Source organism: Oncorhynchus gorbuscha, linkage group LG07 (genome assembly GCF_021184085.1).
Source record: "Oncorhynchus gorbuscha isolate QuinsamMale2020 ecotype Even-year linkage group LG07, OgorEven_v1.0, whole genome shotgun sequence".
Taxonomy (NCBI): domain Eukaryota; kingdom Metazoa; phylum Chordata; class Actinopteri; order Salmoniformes; family Salmonidae; genus Oncorhynchus; species Oncorhynchus gorbuscha.
The window spans coordinates 66,201,227-66,215,783 of record NC_060179.1 but is presented as its reverse complement, the minus strand read 5'-3'; the positions used below and the strand labels follow the sequence as shown (position 1 = coordinate 66,215,783).

The 14,557-nt window shown below is 43.4% G+C and overlaps 1 protein-coding gene across 1 annotated transcript; it reads left to right on the top strand.

Moving 5' to 3' along the window:
- Positions 1 to 1,807: 1,807 nt before the first annotated feature.
- gngt2b (guanine nucleotide binding protein (G protein), gamma transducing activity polypeptide 2b) lies at positions 1,808 to 3,252 on the top strand. Its single transcript, XM_046355290.1, has 3 exons — positions 1,808 to 1,938; positions 2,423 to 2,511; positions 2,860 to 3,252. The coding sequence occupies exons 2-3, from the start codon at positions 2,428 to 2,430 to the stop codon at positions 2,986 to 2,988; spliced, it is 213 nt and encodes a 70-aa protein (XP_046211246.1). The 5' UTR covers positions 1,808 to 1,938; positions 2,423 to 2,427; the 3' UTR covers positions 2,989 to 3,252.
- Positions 3,253 to 14,557: the final 11,305 nt, after the last annotated feature.

The following is a 14,557-nucleotide window of genomic DNA, read 5'->3' as shown; positions in this document are numbered from 1 at the left end:
AATTGACACCTACTCATTCCAGGATTTCTTTATTTTTTACTATTTCCTACATTGTAGAATAATAGTGAAGACATCAACACTATGAAATAACATGGAATCATGAAGTAACCATAAGTGTTAAAAATCTAAATATATTTTATATTTGACATTCTTCAAAATTAGCCACCCTTTGCCTTGATGACAGCTTTGCACACTTTTGGCCTTCTCTCACCCAGCTTCATCACCTGGAATGCATTTCAACTAACAGGTGTGTGTTGTTTAATGTGGAATTTCTTTCTTTCCTAATGCATTTGAGCCAATCAGTTGTGTTGTAGTGGTGGTATACAGAAGATAGCCCTATTTGGTAAAAGTCCATATTATGGCAAGAACATCTCAAATAAGCAAAGAGAAACGACAGTCCATCATTACTTTAAGACATGGTCAGTCAATACGAAACATTAAGAACTTTGAAAGTTTCTTTAAGTGCAGTCACAAAAACCATCAAGTGCTATGATGAAACTGGCTCTCACGAGGACCGCCACAGGAAAGGAAGACTGAGTTAGCTCTGCTGCAGAGGATAAGTTCATTCGAGTTACCAGCCTCAGAAATTGCAGCCCATATAAATGCTTCACAGAGTTCAAGTAACAGACATCAACCTCAGCTGTTCGGAGGAGACTGTGTGAATTAGGCCTTCATGGTCAAATTCCTGCAAAGAAACCACTACTAAAGGACACCAATAAGAAGAAGAAACTTGCGTGGGCCAAGAAACACAAGCAATGGACATTAGACCGGTGGAAATCTGTCCTTTGGTCTGTTGAGTCCAAATTTGAAAGTTTTGGTCCCAACCGCCATGTCTTTGTGAGATGCAGAGTATGTGAATGGATGATCTCTGCATTTGTAGTTCCCACCATGAAGCATGGAAGAGGAGTTGTGATTGTGTGGGGTGCTTTGCTGGTGACACTGTCTAATTTAGAATTCAAGGCACACTTAACCAGCATGACTACCACAGCATTCTGCAGCAAAACGCCATCCCACCTGGTTTGCGCTTAGTGGGACTATCATTTGTGACCCAACACACCTCCAGGCTGTGTAAAGGCTATTTGACCAAGAAGGAGTGATGGAGCGCTGCATCAGATGACCTGGCCTCCACAATCACCCGACCTCAACCTAATTGAGATGGTATAGGATGAGTTGGACTGCAGAGTGAAGGAAAAGCAGCTAATAAGTGTTCAATATATGTGGGAACTCCTTCAAGACTGTTGGAAAAGCATTTCAGGTGAAGCTGGTTGAAAGAATGCCAAGAATGTGCAAAGCTGTCAAGACAAAGGGTGGCTACTTTGAAGATTCTCAAATATATTTTGATTTATTTAACACTTTTTTGATTACTACATGATTCCATACGTGTTATTTCATAGTGTTGATGTATTCATTATTCTACAATGTAGAACATAGTAAAAAAAGAAAAACCCTGGATTGAGTCGGTGTCCAAACTTTTGACTGGTACTGTATGTACAGTATGTACAGTTGCATACATGTTATGTACAGTTTATGTACATGCAGACATTCTACGTGATAGCCTATGACGCCCCCCTGAACTGCACAGGACCCAATTGCTTGTTATGACAATACCACCCACTCAGTGTCCGAATCCTCTAAGATGGTACATACACATTGATGTTATGTGTGTTCGTCTCATCCCGCTCATGGTGCTTGTGTTGAGGATTCGGAGGTTTACAGCCCCTTGATTGTTTAATTAGATCATAGAGGATTGGTGAAAATCCTGTACCGACCTCTCCCCAAAGCAAAGCCTACCTGGATCAGCTTTGCAGCTGAAGAGGGGTGAGGCGGAGACCCATCAGCAAGTCAGTCAATGCAGTTACTGTCTGTCAGAAAGCAGCTTACAATAGCCAAGCCCCTAGGAGCTAAGACTCTCTCTGTTGGATACCCACCATTCAACAGGTAAGAGCTGGGTTACTTTAATTCTTGTGTATTCCTTTTATTTCTGATTAACATGGTCTGTTTAGAGTAGTCCGTTTTGGTTAGATAAATATTTTTATCAGATGAATGTGCAATAATTAGAGCAACAATAGAATATGGATTTTGTTTTAAACCTTTATTTAAACAGGCAAGTCAGTTAAGAACATGACGGCCTAGGTGGGTTAACTGCCTGTTCAGGGGCAGAACGACAGATTTGTACCATGTCAGCTTGGGGGTTTGAACTTGCAACCTTCCGGTTACTAGTCCAACGCTCTAACCACTAGGCTACCCTGCCGCCCCATTGAAAATGTTGAGGATGTATGTGAAAGAGAAACTTGAATTGATGAGCCTACATTAATGGATTAGTCTACATTACTCATCTGCCAGTGATGCTCTAGCTGTCTAAATACCACATCTATTCCTGTTTTCCTACTAACCTTTTTCTGCGTACATTTTCCTTTCAAAGGCAAGATGGCTCGTGATATGTCTGATAAGGAAATCCTGCAAATGGAACTGGCTCAGCTAAAGATTGAAGTTAGCACAACACGCACAGCTGTGAGTATCTCTTTACAATATTACATCATATCTGAAGTGAAATGTTGCCAAATCATAGAACATTTATCATGAAAGATGGCAGTATAACAGTGTTCTATTTGATTTAGATCGAGATAAATCAATATACGTTTCATAGAAAGATGATTACAAGGAGTGAAATAAACATTTGTAAGAATGTACAGTTAAATAATATTTCACTGCACACAATCTGCATTTGTATTTCCTGTTGTACTGCAGATGAATGTGAACATTACATTTTTTATGTAACCACAAAACAAGCAAAGAAATCGTGGTGCATTCTCTTGCATGAGAAAAGTATTCTCATTCTTTTGCTCTTCACATCACCAGGTGTCAGTAAATTGCAAGGAGACAATGGAATGGGTGGAGGCCCAAACAGAGGGCGACCCACTCATAAAGGGCGTGTCAGATGACAAGAACCCCTACAAGGGAGACAAGGGAGGCTGCATTATAACCTAGAATACACAAACCCAGGGAAAAGAAGCCACACATTTTGATTTAATGAGAAACAGTGGAGGGCATTCAACCACATATGTAATCTGATATTTGGACAGACAGATAGACAGCTCAGAGACAAGGACAACTACAACATTTGTGGTGATGTTGTATTGTTACAAGACGCCAGATTTCCCTTTTCCCCATCTCTGGATATTTTCTGCTGATATCATTGTGTCTCTGTCAAATTGTAAATAAACACATCTAGGTGTGTAAGGCTGTTACCTAGCTCATCTTGTGGTCTTATTCACTTTACTCTGCTAAATTAAAAGCACCTTCATTGTGATTAGTCTTCTTGCTGCTTGATGAAACTATAACAAATATTGCGGTATAGTAAGTATAATAATTGACATGTATACTATGTATGGAAAGTATAGTATCCACACTTAAACATGAACAGTCTACGGGAGTCGGGACAGTATCACGATGAGACGATTGAATCTCACAGCAACAGTCACACCATGGAGAAACTGTTTTGTCTTACTTAAACAATGGACTACACATGCCCTTCACCTTCTTCTGTGATACCTGACAGCTGTAAAAGTAATCTCAGTAGTTCTTAGTAAATGTACAATAGGATCTATGAGTCAGGACAAGGAGGGGGCCTTATGGGCCTCTACTTTATAGCTGCCTCCTAACCTCCAAGTACTTAGCTTATAACCAGTACTTCAGCCCTGGCTTCCATTTAGAGTTTCTCATCTACTCTTAGACCAAATTTCACCCTCTAGAAAACTGTACACACACAAAAACGTTCAAAAGTTTGGGGTCACTTAGAAACGTCCTTGTTTTTAAAGAAAAACACATTTTGTCCATTAAAATAACATCAAATTGATCAGAAATACAGTGTAGACGTTGTTAAATGTTGTAAATGACTATTGTAGCTGGAAACTGCTGATTTTTTAAAATGGAATATCTGCATAGGCGTACAGAGGCCCATTATCAGCAACCATCACCCCTGTGTTCCAATGGCACGTTGTGTTAGCTAATCCAAGTTTATCATTTTAAAAGGCTAATTGATCACAAGAAAACCCTTTTGCAATTATGTTAGCACAGCTGAAAACTGTTCTGATTAAAAAAGCCATAAAACTTGCCTCCTTTAGACTAGTTGGGTGTCTGGAGCATCAGCATTTGTGGGTTCGATTACAGGCTCAAAATGCAGAAACAAAGACATTGCTGATGGGTCAATTTGATGTTATTTTAAAGGGACAAAAAAATGCTTTATCAGAAGCGAGGACATTTCTAAGTGACCCCAAACTTTTGAACAGTAGTAATATATATATCTCATGTGTAAGCTGTGATACTTTACAATTCTGGCATAAAGAATATGGAAACTAGGTAACTGATGCAAAAGGTGTGCAAGTCCACCTTTTCACTCTTTAAATGATCATTTGTCTTAAACAATGACATGTGCAGCTCAACACATGAAGATCTTGACTGCACCAGTCAGAGTTTAGAGAACCTGTCTGGAAAATATAGGAAACCACAGTCCAAACATATTGCAATATACTCCAAAACACAACCATTGAACCAATACTTCAACCTAATTGCAAAAGTGTTATAATATAAAAGGGTAAATGGTCAAGTGGTTCACTACTGAAGCTGAGAGCACCTTCAGCTCAACCAATTGACTAATTGCTTTAACAGCAACAAAACACACAGCTTACTGTAATCTGTGAATCCTCTGTTAGTGTGTGGCAGTGGGTCAAAGTGTATTTTAGTACTTGCACTGCAGACACAGGCCTTACCAGCCAACATGGAAAAAGTGCTAGATCAAACAATGATGAGGTGATATACAAAGTTAGGCTCAATTGCATGTAAAATTTTGATTTTTTTAAAGGCATATTTCAACAGGTTAAAGTTCAAATCTGAAAATAATGGAAATAGTGATAAATTTGGGTAAAAATCCTGAAATTCTCAAACTGAGTGGAATAACAAACAAACACAGTCTATGGAATGGATGGATTTATAGTTACTTTTCATATATCTATGATTTAAGACAAGCAAATATACAGAAATGATGACAATTCTGATGACGTAGACCCTCTTAGAAAACTGTGGTAGACCCAACTGAACCAGGATTACTTGACCTTGTAACAATCTGACTTTCTGGGCCAGAAATATTGAAAATGTAATGCTGTTTTAAGGGGTAAAACGTACAAGTAGCCAAATAGGATAGTCAAAGATTCTGAGCAATTTTCCTACATTAACTGAGAAAGGTCCTTGGTGGTGCTACAGTTGAAAACATTTGAATGTTCATCCTTTCTGTATTTGCTTGTCTTAAAGCATAATAAAACATATGAAAACATTGTCATGTGTTTAGTTGTTCAATTTCTGTATCAACCATGTACATACACTATAGTTCAAAGTCAACATCTACTTGTTTTAGGACTTCAAAGTCCATGAATAGATTATCAGCACTCTGCATTTTCTTATCAGATGGATAAGTGGAGGCTTGTGGGCCTCAATACATAACAATGACACATATGGAGTGATTTTAGTGTCACCAGAAATTGAATATGAATTTACTCATTCTGAATTGAAATTGTGTTTAAAATTATTTTCTTTTTTTTGCAATCATTAAATTGAACAATTTCATTCATAAATTGGACTTGAATTAATATTGCATTCAGTTTTCAAATTCAACTTTAATTGAATGTTCACATTGAATATATATACATTCATTGTCTGCGTATCATGTTTTCAAATGAGCATTTCAAGTTTATCAAAGTATACAGTTGAAGTCGGAAGTTTACATACATTTAGGTTGGAGTCACTAAAACTCGTTTTTCAACCACTCCACACATTTCTTGTTAATTTGTAAGTCGCTCTGGATAAGAGCGTCTGCTAAATGACTTAAATGTAAATGTAAATGTAAATGTTAAACAAACTATAGTTTTGGCAAGTCGGTTAGGGCATCTACTTTGTGCATGACACAAGTAATTCTTCCAACAATTATTTACACAGAGATTATTTCACATATCATTATCATATCCCAATTCCAGTCGGTCAGAAGTTTACATACACTAAGTTGACTGTGCCTTTAAACAGCTTGGAAAATTATTGAAAATTATGTCATGGCCTTAGAAGCTTCTGATAGGCTAATTGACATCATTTGAGTCAATTGGAGGTGTACATGTGAATGTATTTCAAGGCCTACCTTCAAACTCAGTGCCTTTTTGCTTGACATCATGGGAAAATCAAAAGAAATCAGCCAAGACCTCCGATTTCTTTTTGTAGACCTCCAGTAGTCTGGTTCATCCTTGGGAGCAATTTCCAAACGCCTGAAGGTACCACGTTCACCTGTACAAACAATAGTACGCAAGTATAAACACCATGAGACCACGCAGCCGTCATAACGCTCAGGAAGGAGACGCGTTATTTCTCCTAGAGATTAACGTATTTTGGTACGAAAAGTGCAAATCAATCCCAGAACAACAGCAAAGAACCTTGTGTAGATGGAGGAAACAGGTACAAAAGTATCTATATCCACAGTAAAACAAGTCCTACAATCGACATAACCTGAAAGGCCGCTCAGCCACTGCTCCAAAACCGCCATAAAAAAAGCCAGTCTACGGTTTGCAACTGCACATGGGGACAAAGATCATACTTTTTGGAGAAATGTCCTCTGGTCTGATGAAAGAAAAATAGAATTGTTTGACTATAGTTATGTTTGGAGGAAAAAGGGGGAGGCTTGCAAGCCGAAGAACACCATCCCAACCTTGAAGGACGGGTGAGGCAGCATCATGTTGTGGGGGTGCTTTGCTGCAGGAGGGACTGGTGCACTTCATAAAATAGATGGCATCATGAGGGAGAACAATTCTGTGGATATATTGAAGCAACATCTCAAGACATCAGTTATAGCTTGGTCGCAAATGGGTCTTCCAAATGACGCCAAGCATACTTCCAAAGTTGTGGCAAAATGGCTAAGGACAACAAAGTCAAGGTATTGGCGTGGCCATCACAAAGCCCTGACCTCAATCCTATAGAAGATTTGTGGGCAGAACTGAAAAAGCGTGTGTGAGCAAGGGGGCCTACAAACCTGCCTCAGTTACACCAGCTCTGTCAGGAGGAATGGGCCAAAATTCACCCAACTTATTGTGGAAGCAAGAGGAATGCTACCAAATACCAATTGAGTGCATGTAAACTTCTGACCCACTGGGAATGTGATGAAAGAAATTAAAGCTGAAATAAATCACTATTATTTTGTGGTGGTGATCTTAACTGACGTAAAACAGCGTTCAGATGTAGTTTTTAAATTCAGCTAAAGGCATAGAAGAATTGGGAAACAGAAGCTAGTGATACCAATGGAGTGGTTTCTAAAGCCAATGTGACAGGTTTAATAGTTTTTACCCCCCTCTGAATTGGCTCTAGCATTTGAACGGTTAGAGCAATACTTTTATGACCCCATTTCTGAAAGCTAAGGAACATGTTTGTTCCCTCTGTTATGCTCACAAGCCGCATGATGCTCACAGGACTCTGCAAGTTTTGTCCCAATCCCTTCCAATTTGGGATAATCAAACACTCTGTTGTAAACAGAAGCTTTCTCATAGCCCCTCCAGCCTTTCCAATCGATGAAATCTTACGCTTGTGACTGACTGGGTTTAACTAGGTCTCCTGCATGTCACAAGACTGCGTTAACCCTGTTATTAAACCACCTTACTAGTCTTCAGATACTGCTACACTCACTAAGTATAGGGGTCATAGGCCTAGCTAAATGGTCTGCAACCTGATTTAATGTGTTTGTTTACCTGAGAAGTCAGAGCATGTGGACCGTGTTGAATGCACTTGTCCCAGAAGACCGCAAACTTTACCTGAATCCAGGGCGAGCTCCATCTTGACTCTTTAGTTATTGATGTTTCTAAGTGATTACCAACATATAGTAGTAACTGTCATGTTTGTCATTTATTATCATGTCTTGTCCCTGTGCTCCCCATGCTATTCGTTTCCCTCTGCTGGTCTTATTTGGTTCTTTCCCTCCTTCTATCCCTCTCTCTCCCCCTCCCTCTCTCACTCTCTCGCTCTCTCTTCTCTCTATCGTTCCGTTCCTGCTCCCAGCTGTTCCTATTCCCCTAATCATCATTTAGTCTTCCCACACCTGTTCCCGATCCTTTCCCCTGATTAGAGTCCCTATTTATTCCTTTGTGATCCGTTCCTGTCCCGTCGGTTCCTCGTTTTGTATTCACCATGCTGTGATTGTGTTTCGCCCTGTCCTGTCGTGTTTTTGCCTTCATCAGATGCTGCGTGTGAGCAGGTGGCTCTATCAACTACGGCCTGCGCCTACCCGAAGCGACCTGCAGTCTGTGGCCGCTTCTCTAGTTATTCCCCTCTACAGACTAGAGGATTTTTGTTATTCCCTGTTTGGATTTAGATAAACTCTGTTTCTGTTAAGTCGCTTTTGGGTCCTCTTTCACCTGCATGACAGAAGGAACCGACTGAGGAATGGACCCAGCGACTTCAGACGCTCGTTACACTGCCGTCGAGATCCAAGGAGCCATGCTCGGCAGACACGAGCAGGAATTGTCTGCTGCTCGCCATGCCGTGGAGAACCTGGCCGCTCAGGTTTCCGACCTCTCTGGACAGTTCCAGAGTCTACGTCTCGTGCCACCTGTTACTTCCTGGCCTGCCGAGCCTCCAGAACCTAGGGTTAATAACCCACCTTGCTACTCCGGGCAGCCCACTGAGTGCCGCTCCTTTCTCACGCAGTGTGAGATTGTGTTCTCTCTCCAACCCAACACATACTCTAGAGAGAGAGCTCGGGTTGCTTACGTCATTTCACTCCTTACTGGCCGGGCTCGAGAATGGGGCACAGCTATCTGGGAGGCAAGGGCTGATTGCTCTAACAAATTCCAGAACTTTAAAGAGGAGATGATTCGGGTTTTTGACCGTTCAGTTTTTGGTGGGGAGGCTTCTAGGGCCCTGGCTTCCTTATGCCAAGGTGAACGGTCCATAACGGATTATTCCATTGAGTTTCGCACTCTTGCTGCCTCAGAGACTGAGCCCATGCAGCTGGGAGGGATTCGCATCTCGAATAAGGAGAGGGAACGGAGGATCACCAACCGCCTGTGCCTCTATTGCGGAGTTGCTGGACATTTTGTTAATTCATGTCCAGTAAAAGCCAGAGCTCATCTGTAAGCGGAGGGCTACAGGTGAGCGCAACTACTCAAGTCTCTCCATCAAGGTCCTGTACTACTTTGTCGGTCCACCTACGCTGGACCGGTTCGGGTGCTACATGTAGTGCCTTGATAGACTCTGGGGCTGAGGGTTGTTTCATGGACGAAGCATGGGTTCGGAAACATGACATTCCTTTCAGAGAGTTAGATAAGCCTACGCCCATGTTCGCCTTAGATGGTAGTCATCTTCCCAGTATCAGATTTGAGACACTACCTTTAACCCTCACAGTATCTGGTAACCACAGTGAGACTATTTCTTTTTGATTTTCCGTTCACCGTTTACACCTGTTGTTTTGGGTCATCCCTGGCTAGTATGTCATAATCCTTCTATTAATTGGTCTAGTAATTCTATCCTATCCTGGAACGTTTCTTGTCATGTGAAGTGTTTAATGTCTGCCATCCCTCCCGTTTCTTCTGTCCCTACTTCTCAGGAGGAACCTGGCGATTTGACAGGAGTGCCGGAGGAATATCATGATCTGCGCACGGTCTTCAGTCGGTCCCGAGCCAACTCCCTTCCTCCTCACCGGTCGTATGATTGTAGTATTGATCTCCTTCCGGGGACCACTCCTCCTCGAGGTAGACTATACTCTCTGTCGGCTCCCGAACGTAATGCTCTCGAGGATTATTTGTCTGTGTCTCTTGACGCCGGTACCATAGTGCCTTCTTCTTCTCCGGCCGGGGCGGGGTTCTTTTGTTAAGAAGAAGGACGGTACTCTGCGCCCCTGCGTGGATTATCGAGGGCTGAATGACATAACGGTTAAGAATCGTTATCCGCTTCCCCTTATGTCATCAGCCTTCGAGATTCTGCAGGGAGCCAGGTGCTTTACTAAGTTGGACCTTCGTAACGCTTACCATCTCGTGCGCATCAGAGAGGGGGACGAGTGGAAAACGGCGTTTAACACTCCGTTAGGGCATTTTGAGTACCGGGTTCTGCCGTTCGGTCTCGCCAATGCGCCAGCTGTTTTTCAGGCATTAGTTAATGATGTTCTGAGAGACATGCTGAACATTTTTGTTTTTGTCTATCTTGACGATATCCTGATTTTTTCTCCGTCACTCGAGATTCATGTTCAGCACGTTCGACGTGTTCTACAGCGCCTTTTAGAGAATTGTCTCTACGTAAAGGCTGAGAAGTGCTCTTTTCATGTCTCCTCCGTTACTTTTCTCGGTTCCGTTATTTCCGCTGAAGGCATTCAGATGGATTCCGCTAAGGTCCAAGCTGTCAGTGATTGGCCCGTTCCAAGGTCACGTGTCGAGTTGCAGCGCTTTTAGGTTTCGCTAATTTCTATCGGCGTTTCATTCGTAATTTCGGTCAAGTTGCTGCCCCTCTCACAGCTCTTACTTCTGTCAAGACGTGTTTTAAGTGGTCCGGTTCCGCCCAGGGAGCTTTTGATCTTCTAAAAGAACGTTTTACGTCCGCTCCTATCCTCGTTACTCCTGACGTCACTAGACAATTCATTGTCGAGGTTGACGCTTCAGAGGTAGGCGTGGGAGCCATTCTATCCCAGCGCTTCCAGTCTGACGATAAGGTTCATCCTTGCGCTTATTTTTCTCATCGCCTGTCGCCATCTGAGCGCAACTATGATGTGGGTAACCGTGAACTGCTCGCCATCCGCTTAGCCCTAGGCGAATGGCGACAGTGGTTGGAGGGGGCGACCGTTCCTTTTGTCGTTGGACAGACCATAAGAACCTTGAGTACATCCGTTCTGCCAAACGACTTAATGCCCGTCAAGCTCGTTGGGCGTTGTTTTTCGCTCGTTTCGAGTTTGTGATTTCTTACCGTCCGGGTAGCAAGAACACCAAGCCTGATGCCTTATCCCGTCTGTTTAGTTCTTCTGTGGCTTCTACTGATCCCGAGGGGATTCTTCCTTATGGGCGTGTTGTCGGGTTAACAGTCTGGGGAATTGAAAGACAGGTTAAGCAAGCACTCACGCACACTGCGTCGCCGCGCGCTTGTCCTAGTAACCTCCTTTTCGTTCCTGTTTCCACTCGTCTGGCTGTTCTTCAGTGGGCTCACTCTGCCAAGTTAGCTGGTCATCCCGGTGTTCGAGGCACTCTTGCGTCTATTCGCCAGCGCTTTTGGTGGCCGACTCAGGAGCGTGACACGCGCCGTTTCGTGGCTGCTTGTTCGGACTGCGCGCAGACTAAGTCGGGTAACTCTCCTCCTGCCGGTCGTCTCAGACCGCTCCCCATTCCTTCTCGACCATGGTCTCACATTGCCTTAGACTTCATTACCGGTCTGCCTTTGTCTGCGGGGAAGACTGTGATTCTGACGGTTGTCGATAGGTTCTCTAAGGCGGCACATTTCATTCCCTCGCTAAACTTCCTTCCGCTAAGGAGACGGCACAAATCATTATTGAGAATGTATTCAGAATTCATGGCCTCCCGTTAGACGCCGTTTCAGACAGAGGCCCGCAATTCACGTCACAGTTTTGGAGGGAGTTCTGTCGTTTGATTGGTGCGTCCGTCAGTCTCTCTTCCGGGTTTCATCCCCAGTCTAACGGTCAAGCAGAGAGGGCCAATCAGACGATTGGTTGCATACTACGCAGCCTTTCTTTCAGAAACCCTGCGTCTTGGGCAGAACAGCTCCCCTGGGCAGAATACGCTCACAATTCGCTTCCTTCGTCTGCTACCGGGTTATCTCCGTTTCAGAGTAGTCTGGGTTACCAGCCTCCTCTGTTCTCATCCCAGCTTGCCGAGTCCAGCGTTCCCTCCGCTCAAGCGTTTGTCCAACGTTGTGAGCGCACCTGGAGGAGGGTGAGGTCTGCACTTTGCCGTTACAGGGCACAGACGGTGAGAGCCGCCAATAAACGCAGGATTAAGAGTCCAAGGTATTGTTGCGGCCAGAGAGTGTGGCTTTCCACTCGCAACCTTCCTCTTACGACAGCTTCTCGTAAGTTGACTCCGCGGTTCATTGGTCCGTTCCGTGTCTCCCAGGTCGTCAATCCTGTCGCTGTGCGACTGCTTCTTCCGCGACATCTTCGTCGCGTCCATCCTGTCTTCCATGTCTCCTGTGTTAAGCCCTTTCTTCGCACCCCCGTTCGTCTTCCCTCCCCCTCCCGTCCTTGTCGAGAGCGCACCTATTTACAAGGTACATAAGATCATGGACATGCGTTCTCGGGACGGGGTCACCAATACCTAGTGGATTGGGAGGGTTACGGTCCTGAGGAGAGGAGTTGGGTTCCGTCTCGGGACGTGCTGGACCGTTCACTCATCGATGATTTCCTCCGTTGCCGCCAGGATTCCTCCTCGAGTGCGCCAGGAGGCGCTCGGTGAGTGGGGGGTACTGTCATGTTTGTCATTTATTATCATGTCTTGTCCCTGTGCTCCCCATGCTATTCGTTTCCCTCTGCTGGTCTTATTTGGTTCTTTCCCTCCTTCTATCCCTCTCTCTCCCCTCCCTCTCTCACTCTCTCGCTCTCTCTTCTCTCTATCGTTCCGTTCCTGCTCCCAGCTGTTCCTATTCCCCTAATCATCATTTAGTCTTCCCACACCTGTTCCCGATCCTTTCCCCTGATTAGAGTCCCTATTTATTCCTTTGTGATCCGTTCCTGTCCCGTCGGTTCCTCGTTTTGTATTCACCATGCTGTGATTGTGTTTCGCCCTGTCCTGTCGTGTTTTTGCCTTCATCAGATGCTGCGTGTGAGCAGGTGGCTCTATCAACTACGGCCTGCGCCTACCCGAAGCGACCTGCAGTCTGTGGCCGCTTCTCTAGTTATTCCCCTCTACAGACTAGAGGATTTTTGTTATTCCCTGTTTGGATTTAGATAAACTCTGTTTCTGTTAAGTCGCTTTTGGGTCCTCTTTCACCTGCATGACAGTAACAGCTCTGCAAGCTGCCACACCCTGATCAACCACACCTGTGTACAATCAATACTTAACAAGACATCTTTGCAGCGCACAGCACCTGACCCAGTTGCTGGCAACTCTTTAGGTCTCAGACAAATTACTCATCATGCGAGCGTGTTCACTGAACCACTTGTGTTGCACTTCACCCTCCCCTTTGACCTCTTACTTGAAGAGACCGATCCATGTCACAGCACCTTGCTCAGCAAGCTAACACAGTTTTATACTACGAAGGAACCCAGTCAGTCACATGTTATCCTTATAATGAGTAACCTTACCAGACACTTGAAGACTTGTATTAGCTCCCCAAATGTATCCCCTAGGGATGTAGCTAAGTGGGCTAACACAATATTGTGACATACAGGTGACCCGGTTCAAACCCAGTCAGTCACAAGAGCAATATTTAATAAGGAGTGGAGATGTTATCTTAGGGATATGAGCTAGCTTCTGTTTCCCATATAGAGTGTTTGAGTCTATCAAATCAGATAATGCAGAATTGAGTTTTGTTGTCACACTCACTTCTTGGAATAGGGGCGTAATATTTTTTATAGCTCAAACCGTTCAAACAGTAGAGCCCATTCATAGGGAGAAAAATAATTCATCATGCCATATTGGCTTTTGAAACTGCTCCGTTGGTACCGCTAATTTATATTTCCCACAGAGAGCGTTTAATTCCATCTGTTCTCCTCTAATTTTGTCTGAGGGAAATTAAGTTATTAACTTCTACGGGATCAGTGTCTCGACCTCGGGACGGTTGAGCTAATGTAGGCTAATGTGATTAGCATGAGGTTGTAAGAAACAAAATAAATTCCCAGGACATCTGATATCCTTTCTTCAGGTCCCGAGCTACATGCAGTTAGATTTGGGTATGTCATTTTAGGCAACAATTGAAAAAAAGGGTCCGATCCTTGTTGAAGTTAAAATAAAGGATATACTGTATTTTATTGTAACGTTATATATGGTGATTAAGCGCTACAATCTAGCATCGTACTTATGTCATTGGGCCAAAGTTTTAATGAATAAGTTTACAAGCGATAAGGTTGTAATAAGGTTACAATAGGTGACAACCTTATATTTAATTAGTTTACAATATGTGGGTTACACGATATAACAGATACTGTGCCATACCAAACCAGTCTTGGTCTTTTCTGAATCTCGCTAAACCAATTCCAACTTGTTCTATACTTCAAGCAGGTAGATAAGCATTTAGAAAGGTAAACCCATTTGAACCTGTAGTTGAGGTAATAATAAAGTACATTCAGCAATTTGACTCCATTATTATGTGAATGCTATAGGCCCATATGTCACGTTCTGACCTTAGTTCTTTTGTTATGTCTTTGTTTTAGTATGGTCAGGGCGTGAGTTGGGTGGGTTGTCTATGTTAGTTTTTCTATGATTTGCTATTTCTGTGTTTGGCCTGGTATGGTTCTCAATCAGAGACAGCTGTCAATCGTTGTCCCTGATTGAGAACCATATTTAGGGAGCCTGTTTTCTATTGTTTTTCGTGGGTGATTGTTTTC

Coding starts and splice junctions, on each gene's coding strand:
- gngt2b (XM_046355290.1), top strand. CDS start 2,428: ATGGCTCGTGATATGTCTGATAAGGAAATCCTGCAAATGGAACTGGCT. Junction 2,512..2,859: donor TTAGCACAACACGCACAGCT/GTGAGTATCTCT, acceptor TCACATCACCAG/GTGTCAGTAAATTGCAAGGA.